The sequence below is a fragment of the Carcharodon carcharias genome, chromosome 18 (genome assembly GCF_017639515.1).
Source record: "Carcharodon carcharias isolate sCarCar2 chromosome 18, sCarCar2.pri, whole genome shotgun sequence".
Classification (NCBI taxonomy): domain Eukaryota; kingdom Metazoa; phylum Chordata; class Chondrichthyes; order Lamniformes; family Lamnidae; genus Carcharodon; species Carcharodon carcharias.
The window spans coordinates 22,157,771-22,177,892 of NC_054484.1; the positions used below are offsets into that span (position 1 = coordinate 22,157,771).

Sequence of the window (20,122 nt, forward strand, 5' to 3'; positions counted from 1 at the left end):
AGGGAGAAATTAGCAATTGAGGAAAGGGAGAAGGAAATAGATAGAGAGCATCAGAGAGACAAAGAAGCCAGGCAGTATGAATTACCTAAAGTGAAGCTTAGAATAAAGGATGAAAGGAGAAATAATGATTCAAATGATGATTTTGATTCCTTTGAGGAATTTGACTTAATGAAAAATCTTTGGTTCGTCCCCAAATTTATGGAGGATGGAGTTGAAAGATGTTTCACCTTATTTGAAGAGATAGCTATGAAATTGAATTGGCCAAGAGGTTCTTAGACTATCATGTTACAGTGTTTTGTCAGGTACGGAAATGAATGTATATGCTAGTTGATCAGAGGAATAATCTGCAGATTACAAGGTAATAAAAAAGACAATACTAAATGCTCATAAGCTTGTCCCTGAAGTTTATCATTTTAAGTTTAGGACTGTAAGAAAGATACCTAATCAAACATTTGTAGAGTTTGCAAGAGGGAAGAAAAATCTCTAGTTTCAATGGTTTAGACAAGAAATTAGACAAGACTTTTGAAACTATTAGAGAAATTATGATTATGGAAGAATTTAGAAATAGTATTCCAGTAACTATCAAGACATATTTAGATGAAAGACAAAGTAAAGAGATCAGGGAAGCTGCTGTTTTAGCCAATACTTATGATATTTCATACAGACAGTTGAGTGTAGGAAAAGGATCATACAGGGCTGAGCAAGGAAATTGGAGATATAGAAAACCTAGTGGCGGCAAAAGTGTTAGTAACAAGGAGCAGGTTGAAAGGCAACAATCTATTAAAATGGAAAGGTAGAAGGCAGAGGTAAAGGAAGAAAAGTAGTATGTTGCCATTGTAACAAGGCTCGACATACAAGATCAAATTGTTGGAAGTTAAATGGAAGATTGATTACAGTGATAGGAACTGAGAAGAGTTCTGTAAGTGAAAGTGCTGTGGACTCTGAGACCCAGGCGCAAGATGGACCAGTAGCAGGTGAAAAAGAAGGTTCAGTATTAGCCAGAGAGGTGGGAATGTGTTCACAGCCTACCCAAGGAAGTTCTGAAGGGCAAGTGGCAGAGATGTTTAAAACTTTTACATGCAAAGGGAAAATATATCCATGTTTTCCAGAAAGAGCAGGGAAGACTGTTAAAATCTTAAGAGATACAGGGGCTAGCCAGTCATTAATATTATGGGATAGTGCCATTTGCTGTCCAAAAGTGTTGCTGCAAGAGAAAGTGTTAGTTAGTGGAATTCATAGAGGGGTACGCCTATTTTGCTATATAAAATAAATTTGAAGAGTGATTTGAAAACAGGAGAGGTGATTATTGGAGTGGTAGAGAGAATGTCCATTACAAGGGTTCAATTTATTCTAGGGAATGATATAGCTGGATCATAAATATTGACTACATCTACTAAAGTAGAGGAACCTGTTGAGATACAATCAACAGAGGTTTAACAGAAAGAGCATTCTGTATTGTTTCCAGATTGTGTGGTGACAAGGCCACAAAGACACAAACTTAAACAGGAACAGGGAGAATCTAAAAGACAGGGGGAAGATGGTGAACCTCAGTTGGCTGGATCAATCTTTGAAAAGATCACTTAGGAAGAGGAGATTTGAGAGAATGAGGTTGAGGTGTTTAGTTCTATGAAGTCCGTAGAGTCACAGCAGCAGGATCCAGACTTAAAGCAGTTATACCAGACAGCTTATTCTGAAACTGATATATTCCAGAGTGTTCTTACCTTAAAGACCATGTGTTAATGAGGAGGTGCAGACTGCCTCATGTCCTGGCAGAAGAAAAGTGGGTGGTAGTGCACCAAGTAGTGATACCATCTGGGTAGCGGAGTGGCTCATGAAATCCCAATGGCTGGACATTTGGAAATTAGGAAAACTCAAGCTAAGATACAAAAACATTTCTATTGGCCTGGACTACATAAAGATGTAGTTAAATTCTGTCAAACATGCTACACATGTCAAGTGATAGGAAAACCTCAACCTCAAGCAGTAATTAAACCTGCACCTTTAATTCCAATTCCAACATTTGAGGAACATTTTAGTAGGCTCCTGATTGATTGTGTAGGACCCTGCGCTAAGACTAAAAAAGAAAATCAGTATTTACTGACAATCATGGATGTGTCCACAAGATTTCCAGAAGCAATACCTTTAAGGAAAATTACAGCAAAGGTGATTGCAGAGGGGTTAACCAAATTCTTCACAAGATATGTATTACCGAAAGAAATATAGTCAGATCAGAGTTTAAATTTCATATCACAGCTGGTTAAAGAAGTAATTAACAGCCTAGGAATAAAGCAATTTCGGTCGTCAGCCTATCACCCTGAATCACAAGGAGTTTTAGAAAGGTGACATCAAACTTGAAAGACTATGGGGAGAATTTTGTCCCCGTTGGGGGGGCGTTGGGCCAGAGCCGGCGCGGGTGGACGCACAGCCAATCACTGCCTGCGTTCGGTTGCGCGCCGCTATTTTACATGGGCAGGCTAATTAACATCAGCCCAGCGTGACATGTACCCGGAAGCGCTGTGTGCTCCCTGTGTGGGCGGAGGGAGTCGGCTGAGTCAGGGCCTGCGCTCTTCCACACGCATGTGCAGAGCTGTCTCAGGGAGATTATTAAAATTTTTAAAAATCAAAGTAAAGGGAAAAAAAATTAAAGACATGTCCCCTCATGTTACAGTATCACATGAGCTGGGAGATGTCTATAAATTTTATTTAAAATTTCTATTAGTGTTTTAAAACCTTCATGAAACCTCATGCCACCCGTGGATGACGTTTTATGATAAAGGCGAAGGCCGTCTGGGCTCTTCGCCTGCGCCCCCCCCCACCAATCTTAAGGTTGGACGGGCAGCTCAGTTAATTATTTCCACTGGAACGTAAACGGCCTGAATAGGTCTTTGCGAGTTCGGCAGGCACGCACCGGAGTTGGCTGCGCGCCCGCCGAACTGAATATCTGAATGACACACTGTGACGTTGGGACGCACGCCCGATATCACGGCACATCATTTTATGTGTTGGCGAGCAGGGCCTGCCCCCACTCACCGACCCGAAGATTCTGCCCTATGATTATAGCATATAGTCAAGACTACCTACATGATTGGGATCGAGGAATTCCATTCTTGTTGTTTGCCATTAGGGATACACCTAATGAGTCAACAGGGTTCACTCCTTTCAAATTAATTTATGGTCATGAAGTAAGGGGACCACTCAAACTGATTCAGGAAAAATTAGTAAGTCAAAATTCTGAAACAACTCTCCTGGATAATGCAACAAAATTCAGTGAAAGATTGAGTAGGGAATGTGAGTTAGCTAGGGAACATTTAAATATATCTCAGCAAGTGATGAAGGCAAATGCAGATAAAAGAGCAAAGGCTCGTGGTTTTGTGGCTGGAGAAAAATTGTTAGAATTGTTGCCAGTGTCAGGCAAACCATTAAAGGCAAGGTTTAGTGGACCTCATCAGATTGAAAAGAGACTGAGTAAGGTAAACTATGTAATGAATACTCCAGGTAGAAAAAAGAGTCAGTGAGTGTTGCATGTAAACATAATAAAAAGGTATTTTGACAGAGAGAATAAAGAGGAGATACTAGTCGTGGTAAGTAAGGAGGAGGAAACAGAAATTAAAGATTCCAAAATTGACCTTGCTCTGATTAAATTGGATAATGAGGAAGTATTTAAGAATCTAAATGTGATATTAAATTACCTTCCAGAAAAATGATTTATGAGCTGTTGCAGTCACAAAAAGCAATTTATGCAAATAGACCAAGGAAGACAAATTTCGTTTTGCATTATGTTGATGTGGGGGATTCAGTTTCAATAAGGCAACACCCACATAGATTAAACCCAGTAAAATTGGCTCAAGTGCAGAATGAAATTGGATTTATGCTTCAAAATGACATCATAGATCCCAGTCACAATAATTGAAGCACACCCATTGTAGAGGGGTCAAAACCGGATGGATCACAAAGACTATAGGCAGAATTTTCTGTGCCTGCTGGCATCAGGCATCATGGCAGGCGTGAGCAGACAATATGGCAGAAAGGCCAAAAATCAGTTTCACGCTGTCGTGAAACCCGTTTTCAATCATCCACTCTGCTCATCAATGGCAGGACCAATACAGAGCTAATACAATAGTTCTATTACCACAGAATCATTGTGAAATGATCCCGTTTAATAATAAGTAGTAATAAAGGACATCAGAATCCTTCACATATTCTACATTAGAAGAGTGATTGCACTTGAGGAGTATTTCACTGGCTGTAAAGTGCTTTGAGATGTCTTGAGGTTGTAAAAGGTATTGTGGAAATACAAGTCTTATTGTCTTTTTATGATATAATTGTCACAAAATAGTACATTTATAACATTTGCCTCTCATTATAATATTCTGCTAGTATTTTTGTGACTTTGAGGTGGCCATAATTTAAAGACATTTGCAAGACCTGACCAAACATTGGAGTATCAGCACGGCTCAGTTTGTAGCACTTTCATCTTTGAGTCCAAAGTTTGTAAGTTGCCACTCTAGGGCTTGAGCACAACAAATCCAGGCTGATACTCCAGACAGTACTGAGGGAGTGCTGTACAGTCACAGGTACTGTCTTTTGCACGGCATGTTAAATCAAGGCCTCTTCTACTTTTTCAGACAGATGGCACTATTCCCTGTTGCCCTGGCCAATATTTAAGCCTCACTCAACCTCACAAAAACAAATTAACTGGTCATTATCACATTACGGTTTGTGGGAGCTTGCTGTGCACAAATTAGCTGCTGTGTTTCCTACATTGCAACAATGACTACACTTCAAAAGGGACTTGGTTCACGATGAAGCAATTTGGGACATCCTGTGGTTATGAAAGGTAGTTTATAAATGTAAGTCTTCCTTTTTTTTTTCTCCTTTTTTTTTGTGTACCTGACAAAGTAAATCATAACACTTAAAAAGAGAATAAATTGTTAATTTATTAGCATATTGTTTTACTGCACTGTCATGAATATTGACAAGTTTTGATAAATTTTATATGGTGTTGATGTTCTCATCAACAGCTCCTTCATCCTTCTATTATCCACATGCACATTCTGACTGTCAGCACTGGATAGTTTTAATGTTGATCTATAAGTAACCCCTTTTTGTGAACACAAATTAGTTGAAAGATTAGCAAATAATTATCAAATACCGACAATCAATCTGAGAAGTGGATAACCGAGAATAAATACCAATTCTGAAAATTCAGGGTTTCCTTTGCATCAATGTTATGTAACTAGTCTGTATATGAGAAACTCATGAACAGAAAAATCACAGAAAAGCACCCAGTCCACTAACAACTGAATTAACAGTGTGTTGCTTTAGCGGTAATGAGGACTGATTGTGGTGATAATTTCAACAGGGAGCTGAATAGATATTTGGTGAGGGAAGTATTTGAGAGCTATCTAAGATAGAAGAGCGCGTTATACTGTTTGGAACTTCAGACCAGCCTGATGGCCTGTACTGGCCTTTTCCAATCTTGTAGGTTCTTTTGCCTCAATTAGTCCTACTGGCTTCTGGTAGTGCACAGCAATCTAATAAACTGTACCAAACATTTAAAACTTAGATATAAGAACCTTCAAAATATGAGCACTATACAGCTCATCTCTACTAGAAGCCGAAGTTTTTAGTATAAATGTGTAGCTTCCCTTTTCATAAAATCGAGGAGCTCTCCTAAAAATAGTTTGGTTAATATTTCCCTTTAGGTCACGTGACATGACAATAACCTGAGTACTGCCATCACTAAGATGTCACCCCTGTCGTGTGATTGGGTATAATGGTTACTTCAAAGTAGCCTGTCCACTGTAAATACGCCCAAAGTACCAATGAAACTTCTGAATTTTCTCATCTTTGTCCCCAAAGGCACAGATTCATGTTGGAGCTGGCTTCATGATTAGTGCTCATCCACCTCCCCTAGGGGACAACTCCTCTTGAGAGGCCAGGGAGTGAATGTTGACAGGAGATTTGACCATGGATGGAATTACACCTGAACCTAGCCCTGTCCGCACCTGACATTCCCAGGTACATTTCAACAGGAATCAAAGGACAATTTATATTTTTCCCCTCCTCAGCCTGTGGGCTCTAAGTCCAATGACGATGGTGCTCTCATCAACATTAGTTACATTCCTCATTTTCCAAGGGATAATCTTGAGATGTTCCTGTTCTACGCAGCTCAATTCCACTGAACTGACATCTATCTAGTGAACTATCGAGAGAATCCTCATACAGCCTTGGTTTAATATAGATTTTGACATTGTGACCAATCAGTAACTATAAACAAAGCTAATGTCACTTACATATACAAGACATTATACTTACGTGGTTTCACAGTGATGTTAAGTGCAGCAGTTTTCGGCTGAGGAAGTGCTCTTATAGTGGCCAGACACACAACTTCAGCATTGGCACTAAGTGTGAGATTTAAGGTGCTGCGGGCATTGAAGAGGTGTCCTGAAGTTGGGTGAAAGGTGGTGGCGTACATTTTTGAATCCACAGCTGTTTGGTTTACTGTCCAGGTGATAGTCGGCTCAGGATTCCAGTTTTCTGCATTACAGACAATGTCTGTACTATGGTTTATCTCCACAGATGAAATCGTGCTCATAAAAGATACCGTTCCATCGACTGTGGCACAATAACAGCAAAGGTTTAGTTTTATGCAGTGTTTTATCAGAGATAAATTTGACAATTACTTTTCTGAACACTCTTGAATTAAAATTATTCCAAAAACAGCTTAAGTGCTTTATTTATCCTTTGTTATCACTTCCTTGCTATTGAACTTCTTTCTCCATCACCCGACTTGCACATGCAGGAGTGCATCTTCTATTGTTCCTTCTCAGGGTGTGGGCATCACTGGTGAGGCTGGCTTTATCAGCCATCCCTAACTACTTTGAGAGGGTGGTAGGCTTGCTTCTTGAAACACTGGTAGTGTTTGGATACAACTGACAGGCTATGTTTGACCACTTCAGACGTTAGCTAAACGTTAAGCACATTGATGTAGAACTGGAGTCACATTAAAGCCCAGACCGGGTAAAGACAGAAGATGTCCCTCCCTAAGGAACATTAATGAACCAGTTGGGTTGTTACAACAATCCAACAGCTTTATATTCACTTTTACTGATGTCAGATTTTTAATTCCTGATTTTTTTTAAAAATTGAATTCAAATTCTTAACCTGCCATGGTGACATTTGAAATCATATTTTCTGGCTTATTAGTCCAGGCTTCTGGTTTATTAGCCCGTTAACATAACCCTTGCACTACCTTAAGATAAAAGCAAAATACTGCAGATGCTGGAAATAAAAACAGAAAATGCTGGAAAAGCTCAGCAGGCCTGGCAGCTGTGAAGAAGAGTCATATGGACTCGAAACATTAACTCTGTTTCTGTCTCCACAGATGCCAGATCTGCTGAGTCTTTCCAACATTTTCTGTTTTTACTTGCACTACCTTATTTTGAAGTAATCTGCTCTCAGGATTCTGCCCAAACTGCTCAGAAACCAAAGTGGTGATGGAGTAAGCCATTAGCTGCAGAAGATCATAGGCATGGCACTGTGGCCTTTGAATTAAGACCTCCTGTTGCAACAAGGTATGTACCCTGATCCGGCTCTGCTTATATATGCTGTTCTACCCATTTCAATTTCAATACAATTCAATCTTCACTTTATTGTCTATATGGAAATTCATTTTGCATACATTACTCATTCGTTAATACATATAAATGAGTAATAACAATAAAAAGAAAGAAAATTACCTTATCACAGAGGTCTAACTTAACTGAAATATATAGTAAAATCTATTCCAATGCATTAAAATTGTCAGTGAGTTCCATCCTGAGTGCATACTCCATGCATCAAAGAGAATTGCTACAGTGTAGAAGGAGGACATCTCCTTCGTGTCTGCACCAGCTCTCCGAATGAGCAACTCCCTTAGAAACATTCTCCCATCTTCTACCTGTAACCCTGCACATCCTTCTTTTTCAGGTAACAGTCTAATTCCCTTTTGAACACTTTGATTGAACCTGCCTTCACCACACTCTGAAAGTATGGTTATTTGGCATTTGCTTGTTACCCAATACTTCCTTAGCTTCAAAGCAGTGGATCCTTAATATTCCGCAGAATACATGGTCCTTATTCCCTTAACATCTAATCCTTTGGAAACCAGAGAAAAATCTCTATCTTCTTAAAATAGTTTGTGAATAATTAATTGTGATTAAAACCTATTCCAAATAGCTACTACTTTGCATGTAAAACATTTATTTTTACTTTTTGTCAAGAGTTATTAATGTATCCTTTGGTCTCGCAACCATAACCTAAATTAAACAAATTACTGATGAAGGTTTTGAATATATATAAGCTATGATGGTATCAAGAGTCCTTTTAAACTTTTCTCCTGATCAAGAAGCCCCAACATTCTCTTTGCTCTGTCTCTTTGGAAGCAACTTGAAGGAAATATTCAAATAAATTCATTTCAAGTTGCAATCAAATTGCCTTGAGATGGAACTTATCATGTATTTGCATTCTTGTTAGTCGATTTGTATTGCTTGGGCATTTTCAGTCGATGGATGATAATCACACCCATCTCTATTTCCTTATCCATCTTTGTCAGTTAGCACCAGTCTATTGTGTACAAGTTTCACATTTCTGCATTACAATAAACTTTTCTTGTGAAATGACATTCATCATTCACTGGCTCACCTATTAATTTATCCATATCCTTTTTACTTTCCTTATACTATTCTGATGTGAATAGATGTCCTACTATAACTGCTCATGGACAATGTCAAAAGTACTGCACCCAGATTAAATCTGCCCATACTTCTGTTAAAAGTTGTTTTCGAGAAGAACACAAGAATTAGGAGCAGGAGTAGCCCATATGGCCCATCAAGCTCTCTCCATCATTCAATACAATCGTGGCTTGGGCTTCAACTCCATTTTCTCACCCGATCCCCATATCCCTAATCCCTAAAAGGACAAAAATCTGTCTATCCAGCCTTAAAAATGAATGAGCATCACAGCCCTCTGGGGTAGAGAATTCCAAAGATTCACAGCCCTTTTCTCCTCATCTCAGTTCTAAATGATCTGTTCCTTATCCTCAGACTGTGCCCCCCTGTTTTAGATTCCCTGACCAGTGGAAACAATCCCTCAGTGTCCACTCTATCTTGTCAAGAAAGATTTGCTCTTCAAATACCCTTTCTGCTTGGTTTAATAGTCTCTGCCCCTTTAGAATTTTGTAGGTTTCAGTGAGATTGCCTCTCATTCTTCTAAACTTTAGAGACTATAAGCCCAATTTACTCAACCTTTCAACATAGGACACTCCTCATCCCAGGGATCAATTTAGTGAACTTTCGCTGTACCGCCTCCACTACAGTATATCCTTTCTTAAATGTGGAGTCCAAAACCGCACACAGTACTCCAGATGTGGTCTCATCAAAACTCTGTACCACTGTAGCAAGACTTCTTTATTATTATACTCCAATCCCCTTGCAATAAAAGCCAATATGTTATTTACCTTCCTAATTGCTTGCTGTACCTGCAGGCTAACAACAAACAAGTTCAGGAGCTGATTTGGCCTTCATCTGAGGGGTTGTAGCCTTTTCCCTGAACACAACCAGCTGTAATACAGAGGCGAGGGACAATTCTGATTGTTCCTGACACTCTTAACTTTTATCAAAATTCTTCGAGAGTGGATCTTGTCGAGAAAGATTTGCTCTTCAAATACCCTTACTGTTTGGTTTAATAGTCTCTGCATCCTTAAAGAGTCCGCTTTCCTAACAGTGCCAGGTGAGACATCCAAAGAGGATAGCATTCATACAGCTATATGGAAGAGTTTCATGATTGTGGGAGTTACTTGAAAAGACTTTAATTTTTTGAGGTAGTATAATCGTGTAAGTCCCTTGCCCACCACATCTGTACATTGTTCTCTCTATCAATGGTGTCCCTGTATTTTATTCAGAGCAAATGAGGTCAATGGAGGCTAGCAGCTGATAACAAATATCAATGCAGATCATCATACAAAGATTATGAAGTATAAGGGTCTGACACAAACAGGGTTAATGTGGGACTGAGTACAGTACCACCCACACAGTGATGTAAGAAGGCACATAATCCAGACCCAGTGAGGTGTTGAGCAGAGACGGGTTAAGACCTAAGCATGGAGATAATTCCTAGCCTGTACCCTTTACTGTACGTGTAAATAGTTCTACTTGTTAATAAAGACTTACAGTTAACCTACTGAAGACTACAAAGACTTCTTTAAGACATACAATTCTGTAACCAACACCCTCCCAACAGGTTACTCTTTTAAAGACAGGAACATTTAAAAAATGTCAAGGGTGGCTGTAAATAAAGTTGTGCTAAATAAACGCCTTTTAAAAGAACTGGATGAATGCTTTGTGCTGAGTTGCACAAAAATACTAGTAAGTGATACTTTTCTCTTTGACCAAACCTTTGGCCATCTGTCCCAACATCTCCCTTTGTGGCTCAGTGTTAGGTTTTGATTGATGACGCTCTTGTGAAGCGTCAGTGATGTTTTGCCATGTTGTCGTTGTGCAGTGAAATAGAGCCGGATTCCCAGATCCGTTCTCCTGGGTAATGGGTGGTTGCGAATGTATGAGAAAGCGGAGAGGGAGATGAATCAAAACGGCCTAAACAGGACGAAAATGCTCCTCATGCACCTGACGTGTATGAAGAACCGCATACACCACAAAACCAAAGCACACAAAATGAAGAGACGAGGATGGAAAGGATTGCCTTCACTTCTGTAATTAGGTGTTATGAAAAGCTACAGTGATGCACTTCCTTTGGTCTTTCAGGTTACCTTTTTAATCCCTGCCCCAACTCCCACCTTCTCCATTTCATTCTCATTTCGAGCTTGAATGAAATTGTGGTGTTCATCAACTCAAGAAGACACACATTTGGGCTGTGTGATGGTCACAGAGACAAAATGCAGCCTGAAGTATGAAACCTGACACAAAGCAGGTGCTCCATTCCCACCTTAAACCTTCCTGACAGAAAATTGCCCTCAGATTCCATCCAAAATCTCCATTATTAGCTGTAAAATAGGCTTCCGGGTAATGTAGGAATAAGTTAGTGAGGGTAAAAACTGTAAAAAGGGCTAAAGATGCATTAGAAATTATTAAATAAAAATGGAAAAACTCAGTAGGTCAGAGAGCATCTGTAGAGGGAGAAACAGAGTTAATATTTCTGGTCCGTGAGCTCCTGTCAGAAACAGGGCAGAATTTTCAAGGCCCCTGCTGCTGGGTTTGCAGGCAGGGGCCATACAATTCCCAGGTTGGCCTTCCTACTGCCCTCCCACATGCCCCTAACCTGTCCGCCATTTTATGAGGGCAGGCGAGGCCTAGGGTCAACCCTTGCCCCAATCAAGGGCCTTAAATTGTCAACTAATGAGGTTTTGAGGCTGACGGGATGGGAGGGAAGCCCAGAGGTTCACCGTGCTCAGCCCTCAGCTGGGAGAGTTGGGGGAAGGGGGGCTCCTTCATCAAAGGCCCCCTTTCTAGATCGGCCCCACACCCCACCCTTCCCGAATGATCCCTCCCCACTTGGCCTTGTCGTTAGGTTCCCCCATCCTCTGTCTCCCATTTGCCGCCTGCCCCAGCTCTCCCCTCTTCTCCCTTCTCAGTGCGATACCCCAGACTTAGCTGGTTCTGTGGGCTCCAGCTCTTTGACTGGTGGAACTGCTTGTATTCCTTGCAGTGACCACTGCTCCCGGTGGCACTGCTGGGGCTGCAGAACTGCCAGCCAATCAGATTGGCCAGCCGTTCTCTGAGATGGGTCGGAATGTTAAATGGATGCGAGGCAGCTATGATTGGCGGGGATGCATCAAAACCCCACTACCCGTTAAATTCTGGCCTTGGATAAAGAGATGTAACAGGTTTTAAACAAGCTCAGAGATAGGGAAAGTGGGGGAGGGGAAAGAACAAAAAGGGAAGCTCTCTGCTGGGGCGGAAGGCAGGAGTGATTAAATGGCATAAGGGATGATGATTAATAGAAGATAAGGTGACAATCATAGAATCATATGTGGAGGAGGCCAATCATCCCATTGTGCCTGTGCCAACTCTTTAAAGAACTAACAACTTAGTTCCTATCCCCTGCTCTTACCCTGTAACCCTGCAAATGTTTCCTTTTCGAGCATATAGCCATTTTCTTTTGAAAGCTACTACTGAATCTACTTACACCACCCTTTATGGCAGAGCATTCCAGATCAAGACAACATGCTGTGCGTAAAAATAATCCCCTCATCTTCTCCTTGGCATTTTGCCAGTTATCTTAAATTTGTGTCATGTGGTCACACAGCCTCTAGAATTTGGAACACCTCTAACAAATATCCCCCTAGCATTCCCTCTTCTGAGGAGAACATTCCCAGCTTCCCTATTCTCTCCGCTTAATTGAAGTCCCTCATTTTAAATTGGAGAAATATACTGACCTTGCACAAACAAAGCTGCCTGTTGACTCCCATCAGTTTGGAGGTTGCACTGCACAGTCGCATTGTTGTTGAAGGTCACTGTTGAGATGATAAGTTCTGACGTAAAACTGTTAGGAGTTGTATAATTGCGTTGTTCAAACTGAGGGTTTGTAATAATTGGTCCTTTTGGTGTTACAGTAAGGACAGGTGTTTCCTTCAGCATCCAGATAATAATAGTCCAAGGCTCAGACACTGTGCAGTTGAATGTAGCATCAGAGTTAAGCAAAACAAAGGCAGTTTTTGGACCCTCTATGATAGTTGTAGATAAACACACACCTAAAAAAGAAATAGTTGACATTAGATAAAAGTAACATTGGGCCGAGCAACAAACGGTGTCTTGAAGAAAGGAGAAAGTTGGCAACAAAAAGCCTCTTTACTTTTAAGTGCTACACATTAGTGCTGTACTCATCAACTTGTATCAAGGAAGGATGCAGTATCTAAAGACTTCAAATGGGATGTGAGTCTAAGCAGGACTCTGCTGTGTAGCGTGACTTGGTATGGGATAAGCTTTCATAGCTTTAAAAAAAAGCTGCCTCACACTTACGCACACAAAGGCTTAGAAATTGGCTGTAACCAGTTTTTGGTATGCGGGGATGGGGACATAATTTGCACTGCCTGCACCTGAATGTTGAGGCCTGATGTTCCCCTGATCCTTGGGTGTCATTTCAATGTTGCTGGGTGAAGCGTCAATAATCCATTAGTGTAGATGGCTCTAAATTTGGGCCATTTCTAAGATGGCAGCAGCCCTCAGGTACTTGTTGTCAGGGATTGGGGTCCGAGTCATGAATCAGGATCATGGCCTGGTTCAGTGTGTTGTATTACCACCGCCAGCTATGTGTCTGTCTCTGACAAGGTCTTGGGATTTGTATGTTTAAACATAAACCGTTTATTGTTAATCCTTAACTATAGATCCCAGGTTACTGTCTTGCATGGTGCTGCTGCCATGCGGGTAGGCTGCTTCTAGAGTGTCTTGTGGTCTATTACCATGTGACTCTATGCATCATACTGTGGGCTGTGCTATTCTCCAGTCCCATGTTAATCCTTGCTCTGCTGAGCACCTTTAGATTACAATGGCTTGCAGGTACGTACAACATACAGCGCAGTGACACTTCTCGCTTGTCCTTACCTAGTTTGGCAATTGGGAACATCCAAATAAAACATGCGCACAATGTCGTTTGGGAAATAGCAAGAAATGTTTCAGCTATGAAGGAGAGATGCAGGTGGTACTGAGTTTGAAAATTACTGAACCTGAATGTCAGTCACAATTGAGATGACTTGGATAGTTAGGTGAAAAAACATTGGAAACACAATGACAAAGACAGTCTAGCTCTCTCCAGATTCGCAATATCATTGTGATCCTCTTCAGTTCTTTGCCCAAAGGCAGATCCTTGCCGAACGAGAGTAAAATGCCATGATTTTTTACTATGGGTAGGGTGTAGAGACAGGCCCCGAGTCTACCTCAGCCAGAAGGGGGAATTGAACCACATGCTGCTAGCATTAATCTGCACCACACACAAACTATCTAGTCAACTGAGCCATCCAGCCCCCAGGTAGAGACACCAAAGAGAGTGTTTTGTTCATGTTAATCTAATGGTAGGAACACATCCAATGCCCAAAATGCTAGTGGAAGGGTATAAGCCCACTGTTGGTTGGAATTGACTACAACGATAGCTGGATAGCATTCTTTGTCAATCTATTTATTCTTCCATCTGTGGCGGCTGACTGACTTCTGCCTGTTGTTTTGTTGGAGTACAAAAGCAATTAGGAAAGCAAATGGTATGTTAGCCTGAAAATTGAATATAAGATTAAAGAAATCTGATTGCAATTATATAGGGACTTGGTGATACCACACCTGGAGTATTGTTTATAGTGCAGTCTCCTAAACTAAAGAAAGATTCACTTGCCGGCGAGTAAATGCAACAAAAATTCATTGGACTGTTTCCTGGAGTGAGAGTTTGCCTATGAGGAGATATTGAATTACCAATAACTAAAGGGTCATCATAAGGAACATTGATAATCCAGAAAGTGCTGATGTATAGTTGATCTCATTGAAACGTGTAAAATTCTTAAAGGGCATGACAAAGTAGATGGAGGGAGAGTATTTCCCCCGGCTGGGGAAGCTAGAACAGGGGAGTCACTTCACAGCATGCACCTAACACCACCGATTGGTTCCTCACTTGTAAGCCTGACCTGACTGACAGACTTGGGCTGGGATATTCCAGCCCAGCCATGCCGGAACCTGCTACGAGGGATGCGGTGGGCCAGCCAAAAGTCCATTGACTTTTGACGGGACTGGAAGATCCTGGCGGCGGATGGGGCTGGAAAATCTCGGCCTTGGCGTCCGGTCGGACAGGGAACCAGCTGATGGAAGCCACTGGGCCAGCTAGATCTGTGCTGGTGTTTTTTTTGGAGGCGGGGGTTCGGGGGAGGTGGGGTTTGATCTCAAGGGGTCAATCTTGGAGGGAAATTGAACCGGGTTGGCAGACGAGGAAGGGAGAGAACTTCACTCTCAGGAGTCAATCTTGGGGTGGGGGTGGGGCCGGGGGCAGGTTGTGGGAGGGGGAAAGCGGAGAGGAGCAAAGGAAATTTTTTATTTTTATATTTTTAAAGAGATATTTGTTAGGGAAAAAAACAGTTCAAATGCTAGCCACAGAAATTGGCAATGTCTTTGTTCTGTTCTTTTGAAATTATGGAGAGAGTGATGATGACATCACTAGGTCCATATAAGGGTTGTTCTCCCACCCTTTTTGAAAGAGCAGGATTGGTGCATAGGTAACCAGGTGCTGGTGTGAAATTATGTGGGGGTGAGTATGTTTGAACCCCTGTACAAAGGACCCTATAGCATAATGGACAAGGATAGCCCTATGGGGTGTGCGGTACAGTTTCCCAAATGTTTAAAATGGTTCCACATTAATCAGATGAATTTAGCAACATCCCAAACCAAGGCCCCTCACCAACAGGAAACTGCTATGTGCATGATGGGTCAAATCATGCCAATAGTGTGTCACCAATCTGAGACTCACTAGTCCTCGGGGCTCATTCCCTTTGTCCCTGGCAGACGTGTCCCTTGACACTTAAGGCAGCAAAGAGATGGCCAGACCAACCAGCGGAGGAAAGGAGCTGACACAACAACCGCTGAAGAGAGGGAGCAAATCGAGTTTGAAACCCACAACTCCCGGTGCATTCGGTGAAAGTTATATCTCTCATACAGGAGAAAAAGGGAAGAGAGAATCTCAAGTGATGATCATGAGGGTTGCGGTTAGGAGGGAAATAATAAACACCTGACCTACAAATGCGATTGTGAGTCTAATTGACGTAGAGGTGGAATGGGGGAAACCATTTTGCATGCATAGCTCCCCATATACAAATGTCCCCAAGGATGCAAGTAAAATAGTTGGGGATATGGAGACCACCAAATTGTCAAAGGGTGGGTTTTGATGGTGACACCAGGGGACACAACAAGATGATATTTTGTTGGGAGTAATTTGAAGCTCAAGGGGTAGGCATCAATGTGTGCAAGGATAAAGATCAGGAACAATGCAGCTCAAATAGCAGGATGAGCAGAGTGCAGAGCGTTCAGGTGATACTGCCTAGGGAAGCCTCCGGCCTTTCCTCACTCAAATAGTAAAGCGAGATGCCCCAAACATACACCAGGCCCAAAGAACTGAATAGTTGTTATTCCCACGCGAATGATACTAAATCACGAAGTGCACCATGAGGTTGTGCAGGTGATTTAGGTGATTAATTTAGCAGATATGGGCCTACTCTCATAGTATAAACATAAAGCCCAAGCATTGCAGAATCGAATGCTGCATCAAGTTTTGAGGGAACTCAGGGAATGAACCAGCACTGCGATGGAGGAGGATGAACATGCTAGTCTTACGAGAGTTCAGGGAATCAAATGAAATCTCACTCTCATGGGTGGGTACGACATAGTTCAATTAATGACGCTGCAACTATATTTAACACCAGGACATCACTCGTAAATAGTTTTGATTTAGTTACTTTAGATGAAGCGGTAAAAACTGTTAGAAATAGGTTAAGGAAAATATTAAAGGGGATGAATGATGTTGAACAGAATGAATTAGAGGAATATCAAACAAGATGTGGTGGGGAATTGGAAAAGCATGCCCTATGCATGAATGAAATTATAAGAGAGGATAAAATGCCTCTGTGGAAGCTGCTAAAAATGATGGCTCTTGTTTGGTGGAACAGACTCATGAAAACTTCCAGAGGGCTGTGGAATGGAGGTTGCCATCCTGAGTGACTGATAAACATCTCAGGGCTAGGTCCACTTACCTTCTTACCACTGATGTCTATAAAATCAGAGAGCTCATGCAGCTATAGTCGGTGAAATGAGTGCCATCTGGGGAACAGTAGCATGGGCATGCTAGGGTTGGTTCTGTATTATCCTGTCCTAAAGGAAGGGGAGAAGCCTAATCCTTTTTTAAGAATTGAAAAGATTGGTGTAGAGGATCAGGGTCATGTGCCACATTAAGACAAATACCCTAGTATGACTGGATGGGATCACTTGGATAGCCCTGGATTTGTCTGGGTGTGCTCAGAAAGGGGATATTTCGGTTTGCTTGTTTGATGTAACTGAAAGTACAGCACCAACCTGCAGGTTAACTTCAGATCAGGGAGGGTCCAATTGTACAGTCCTGGTGACCAGGGGGAAAGAGTTCCTGACACATGTGGTATATAATGGAAGGGGTGGGTGGCATACAAAGGAAAGGAGGAACATTGTGTTAGAACCATACACCGGGGATGCCAGTCTGAGGATCTGATCTGTCCTATTCTTGATGGAATGATTTGTTTTACACCAGCTTGTCCTGTTGGACTGGGTGCACAGGTATTCTTAAGCGTTTATGCTTATGGACAAGTGAATATTACTGTAAGAGATGACTTGGAAGGACAGCTGCATGAATATGTTGCCTGGTTTGGGTATGGCATACTCATGTAAGTCTTCCTGCCTGAACACCCTATGGGGCTGTTACTGAGGATTAACACTTCCAACAAATATTTTTATATCCTTCAACAAAAGGACTAGGAAATTAAAGTAGAAACACTAAACATTGGTGATAAGCATTAGTGGGGCATTAGGCTCAAAATACGCCCATGGGCGAAGTTTTATGGCGGTGGAATTTTACGTTCCCGCTGAAGCCAATGGAGTTTAGAACATTTTGCTGCATTTTATGGTCCCGCCCCTCGCCGAAACAGGGCCGTAAAATTCTGCCCTTGTAGTTGACGCAAATGTAGCAGAGCGGAACAGCGGGTGAAAATGGTAATGAAGGGACAGAATAAGGTGAATGAATTAGATTTGCAAGTGTGGTACTGTCTGGAGGTGAAATTTATACACTTCAGGGTGGATGCTCTAAGGCATTTTTAATATCCCTGTATTTCTGTTTATAAGTAAAATGTAACAGAGTTGTGGCGTGGACCAGAGCGTGGAGCTCACTGGGTAATAGGAAGATGGAATGCAGACGACAACAGGATGAAGGGAGAAGAATGCTGACTGAAGATATATTGGCTGGGGCTCATATTGGACTTTTTTTAAAAATAAAGCAATTATAACTACACACACACACACACACGCACGCATGCAAACGCATGCACACACATGACTAACTGCACCACCAGACACTCTGTTCACCACAACTCTCATAGATAATAGCCTCCACGGATATGTGTAAATGGATTTCTTCTGCACTATCAAGATGCAGATATTATGTAATAAGCACCTGGAGACACCCCCCCAGCTGACTGGAGGGAATGACCACATGCAGGTGGTCTTGCATATCCACGGTGGGATTGATAAGGCACTGAAACGCAAACAGATGGTGCAATTTTTTTAGTCATTCGTGGGATGTGGACATCGCTGGTTAGGCCAGCATTTATTGCCCATCCTTAATGGCCCCCGAGAAGGTGGTGGTGAGCTGCCTTCTTGAACCGCTGCAGCCCATGTGGTGTAGGTACACCCACAGCACTGTTAGGGAGGCAGTTCCATGATTTAGATCCAGCGACAGTGAAGGAATGGCGATTGTATTTCCAAGTCAGGATGGTGAGTGACTTGGAGGGGAACTTGGTGTTCCCATGCATCTGCAGCCCTTGTCCTTTCAGATGATAGCAGTCGTGGGTTTGCAAGGTGCAAACCAATGATCATTGGTGAGTTCCTCTCGTAGATGATACACACTGCTGCCGCTGTGCATCAGTGGTAGAGGGAGTGAAGGTTTGTGGATGGGGTGACAATCAAATGGAGTACTTTTGTCCTGGATATTATTAAGCTTTTTGAGTGTTATTGGAGCTGTTCTCATCCAGGCAAGTGGAGAGTATTCCATCACATTCCTGACTTGTAGATGGTGGACAGGCTTTGGGAAGTGTGGAGGTGGGTTACTCACCTCAGGATTCCTAGCCTTCGACCTGCTCTTGTAGCCATAGTATTTATATGGCTAGTCCAGTTCAATTTCTGGTCAATGGTAACCCCCAGGATGTCAATAGAAACATAGAAACATAGAAAATGGGAGTTGGAGTAGGCCATTCGGCCCTTCGAGCCTGCTCAGCTATTCACTATGATCATGGCTGATCATCCAACTCAAGAGCCTGCTCCCACTTTCTCCCCATTTCCTTTGATCCCTTTCACCCCCAAGAGATAGTGAGGGATTTAGTGATAGTAATGCCATTGAATGTCAAAAGGTGATGGTTAGATTCTCTTTTACTGGAGATGGTCATTGCCTGTCACTTGTGTGGCACGAATATTACTTATCACTTGTCAGCCCAAGTCTTGATATTATCTAGGTCTTTCTGCATTTGGACATAGGCTGCTTCAGTGTCTGAATAGTGTTGAACATTGTGCAATCATCAGCGAACATCCCCACTTCTGACCTTATGATGGAAGGAAGGTCATTGATGAAGCAGCTGAAGATGGTTGGGCCTAGGACACTGCCCTGAGGAACTTCTGCAGTGATGTCCTGGAACTGAGATGATTGCCCTCCAACAACCACAACCATCTCCCTTTGTGTTAGGTAGACTAGGACCAGCAGAGAGTTTTGCCCTTGATTCCCATTAACTGGTTTTGCTAGGGGTCCTTGGTGCCACACTCGGCCAAATGTTGCCGTGATGTCAAGTTTAGTCGCTCTCACCTCACCTCTGGAGTTCAGCTCTTTTTTGTCCATGTTTGAACCAAGGCCATAATGAGGTCAGGAGCTGAGTGATCCTGGCAGAACCCAAACTGAGCATCAGTGAGCAGGTTATTACTAAGCAACTGCTGCTTGATAGCACTGTTGATGACCCTTCCACCACTTTAGTTTGTTTGAGAGTAGACTGATTGGGCGGTAATTGGCTGTGTTGGATTTGTCCTACTTTTTGTGGTGGGACATACCTGGACAATTTTACACATATCTGGGTAGATGCCAGTGTTATAGCTGTACTGGAACAATTTGGCTAGGGATCGCGGCAAGTACTGGAACACAAGTCTTCAGTGCTATTACCGGAATATTGTCAGGGCCCATAACCTTTGCAGTATCCAGTGCCTTCAGCCATTTCTTTATATCACAGGGAGTGAATCAGCTTGGCTGAAAACTGGCATCTGTGATGCTGGGGCCTCCGGATGAGGCCAAGATGCATCATCCATTCAGCACTTCTGGCTGAAGA

General features: G+C 42.2%; 1 protein-coding gene across 3 annotated transcripts in view; it reads right to left on the reverse strand.

Moving 5' to 3' along the window:
* LOC121290832 (immunoglobulin superfamily member 5-like) overlaps positions 1-20,122 on the reverse strand; it is a 114,331-nt gene that overhangs the window by 60,517 nt on the left and 33,692 nt on the right. For all 3 annotated transcript variants that reach the window (XM_041211820.1, XM_041211818.1, XM_041211817.1), the window contains 2 exons: positions 12,434-12,748; positions 6,319-6,618 (listed from right to left, as the gene is read on the reverse strand). In XM_041211820.1, the coding sequence (XP_041067754.1) occupies positions 6,319-6,618; positions 12,434-12,748 (615 nt within the window). The remainder of the gene's footprint in view (positions 1-6,318; positions 6,619-12,433; positions 12,749-20,122) is intronic.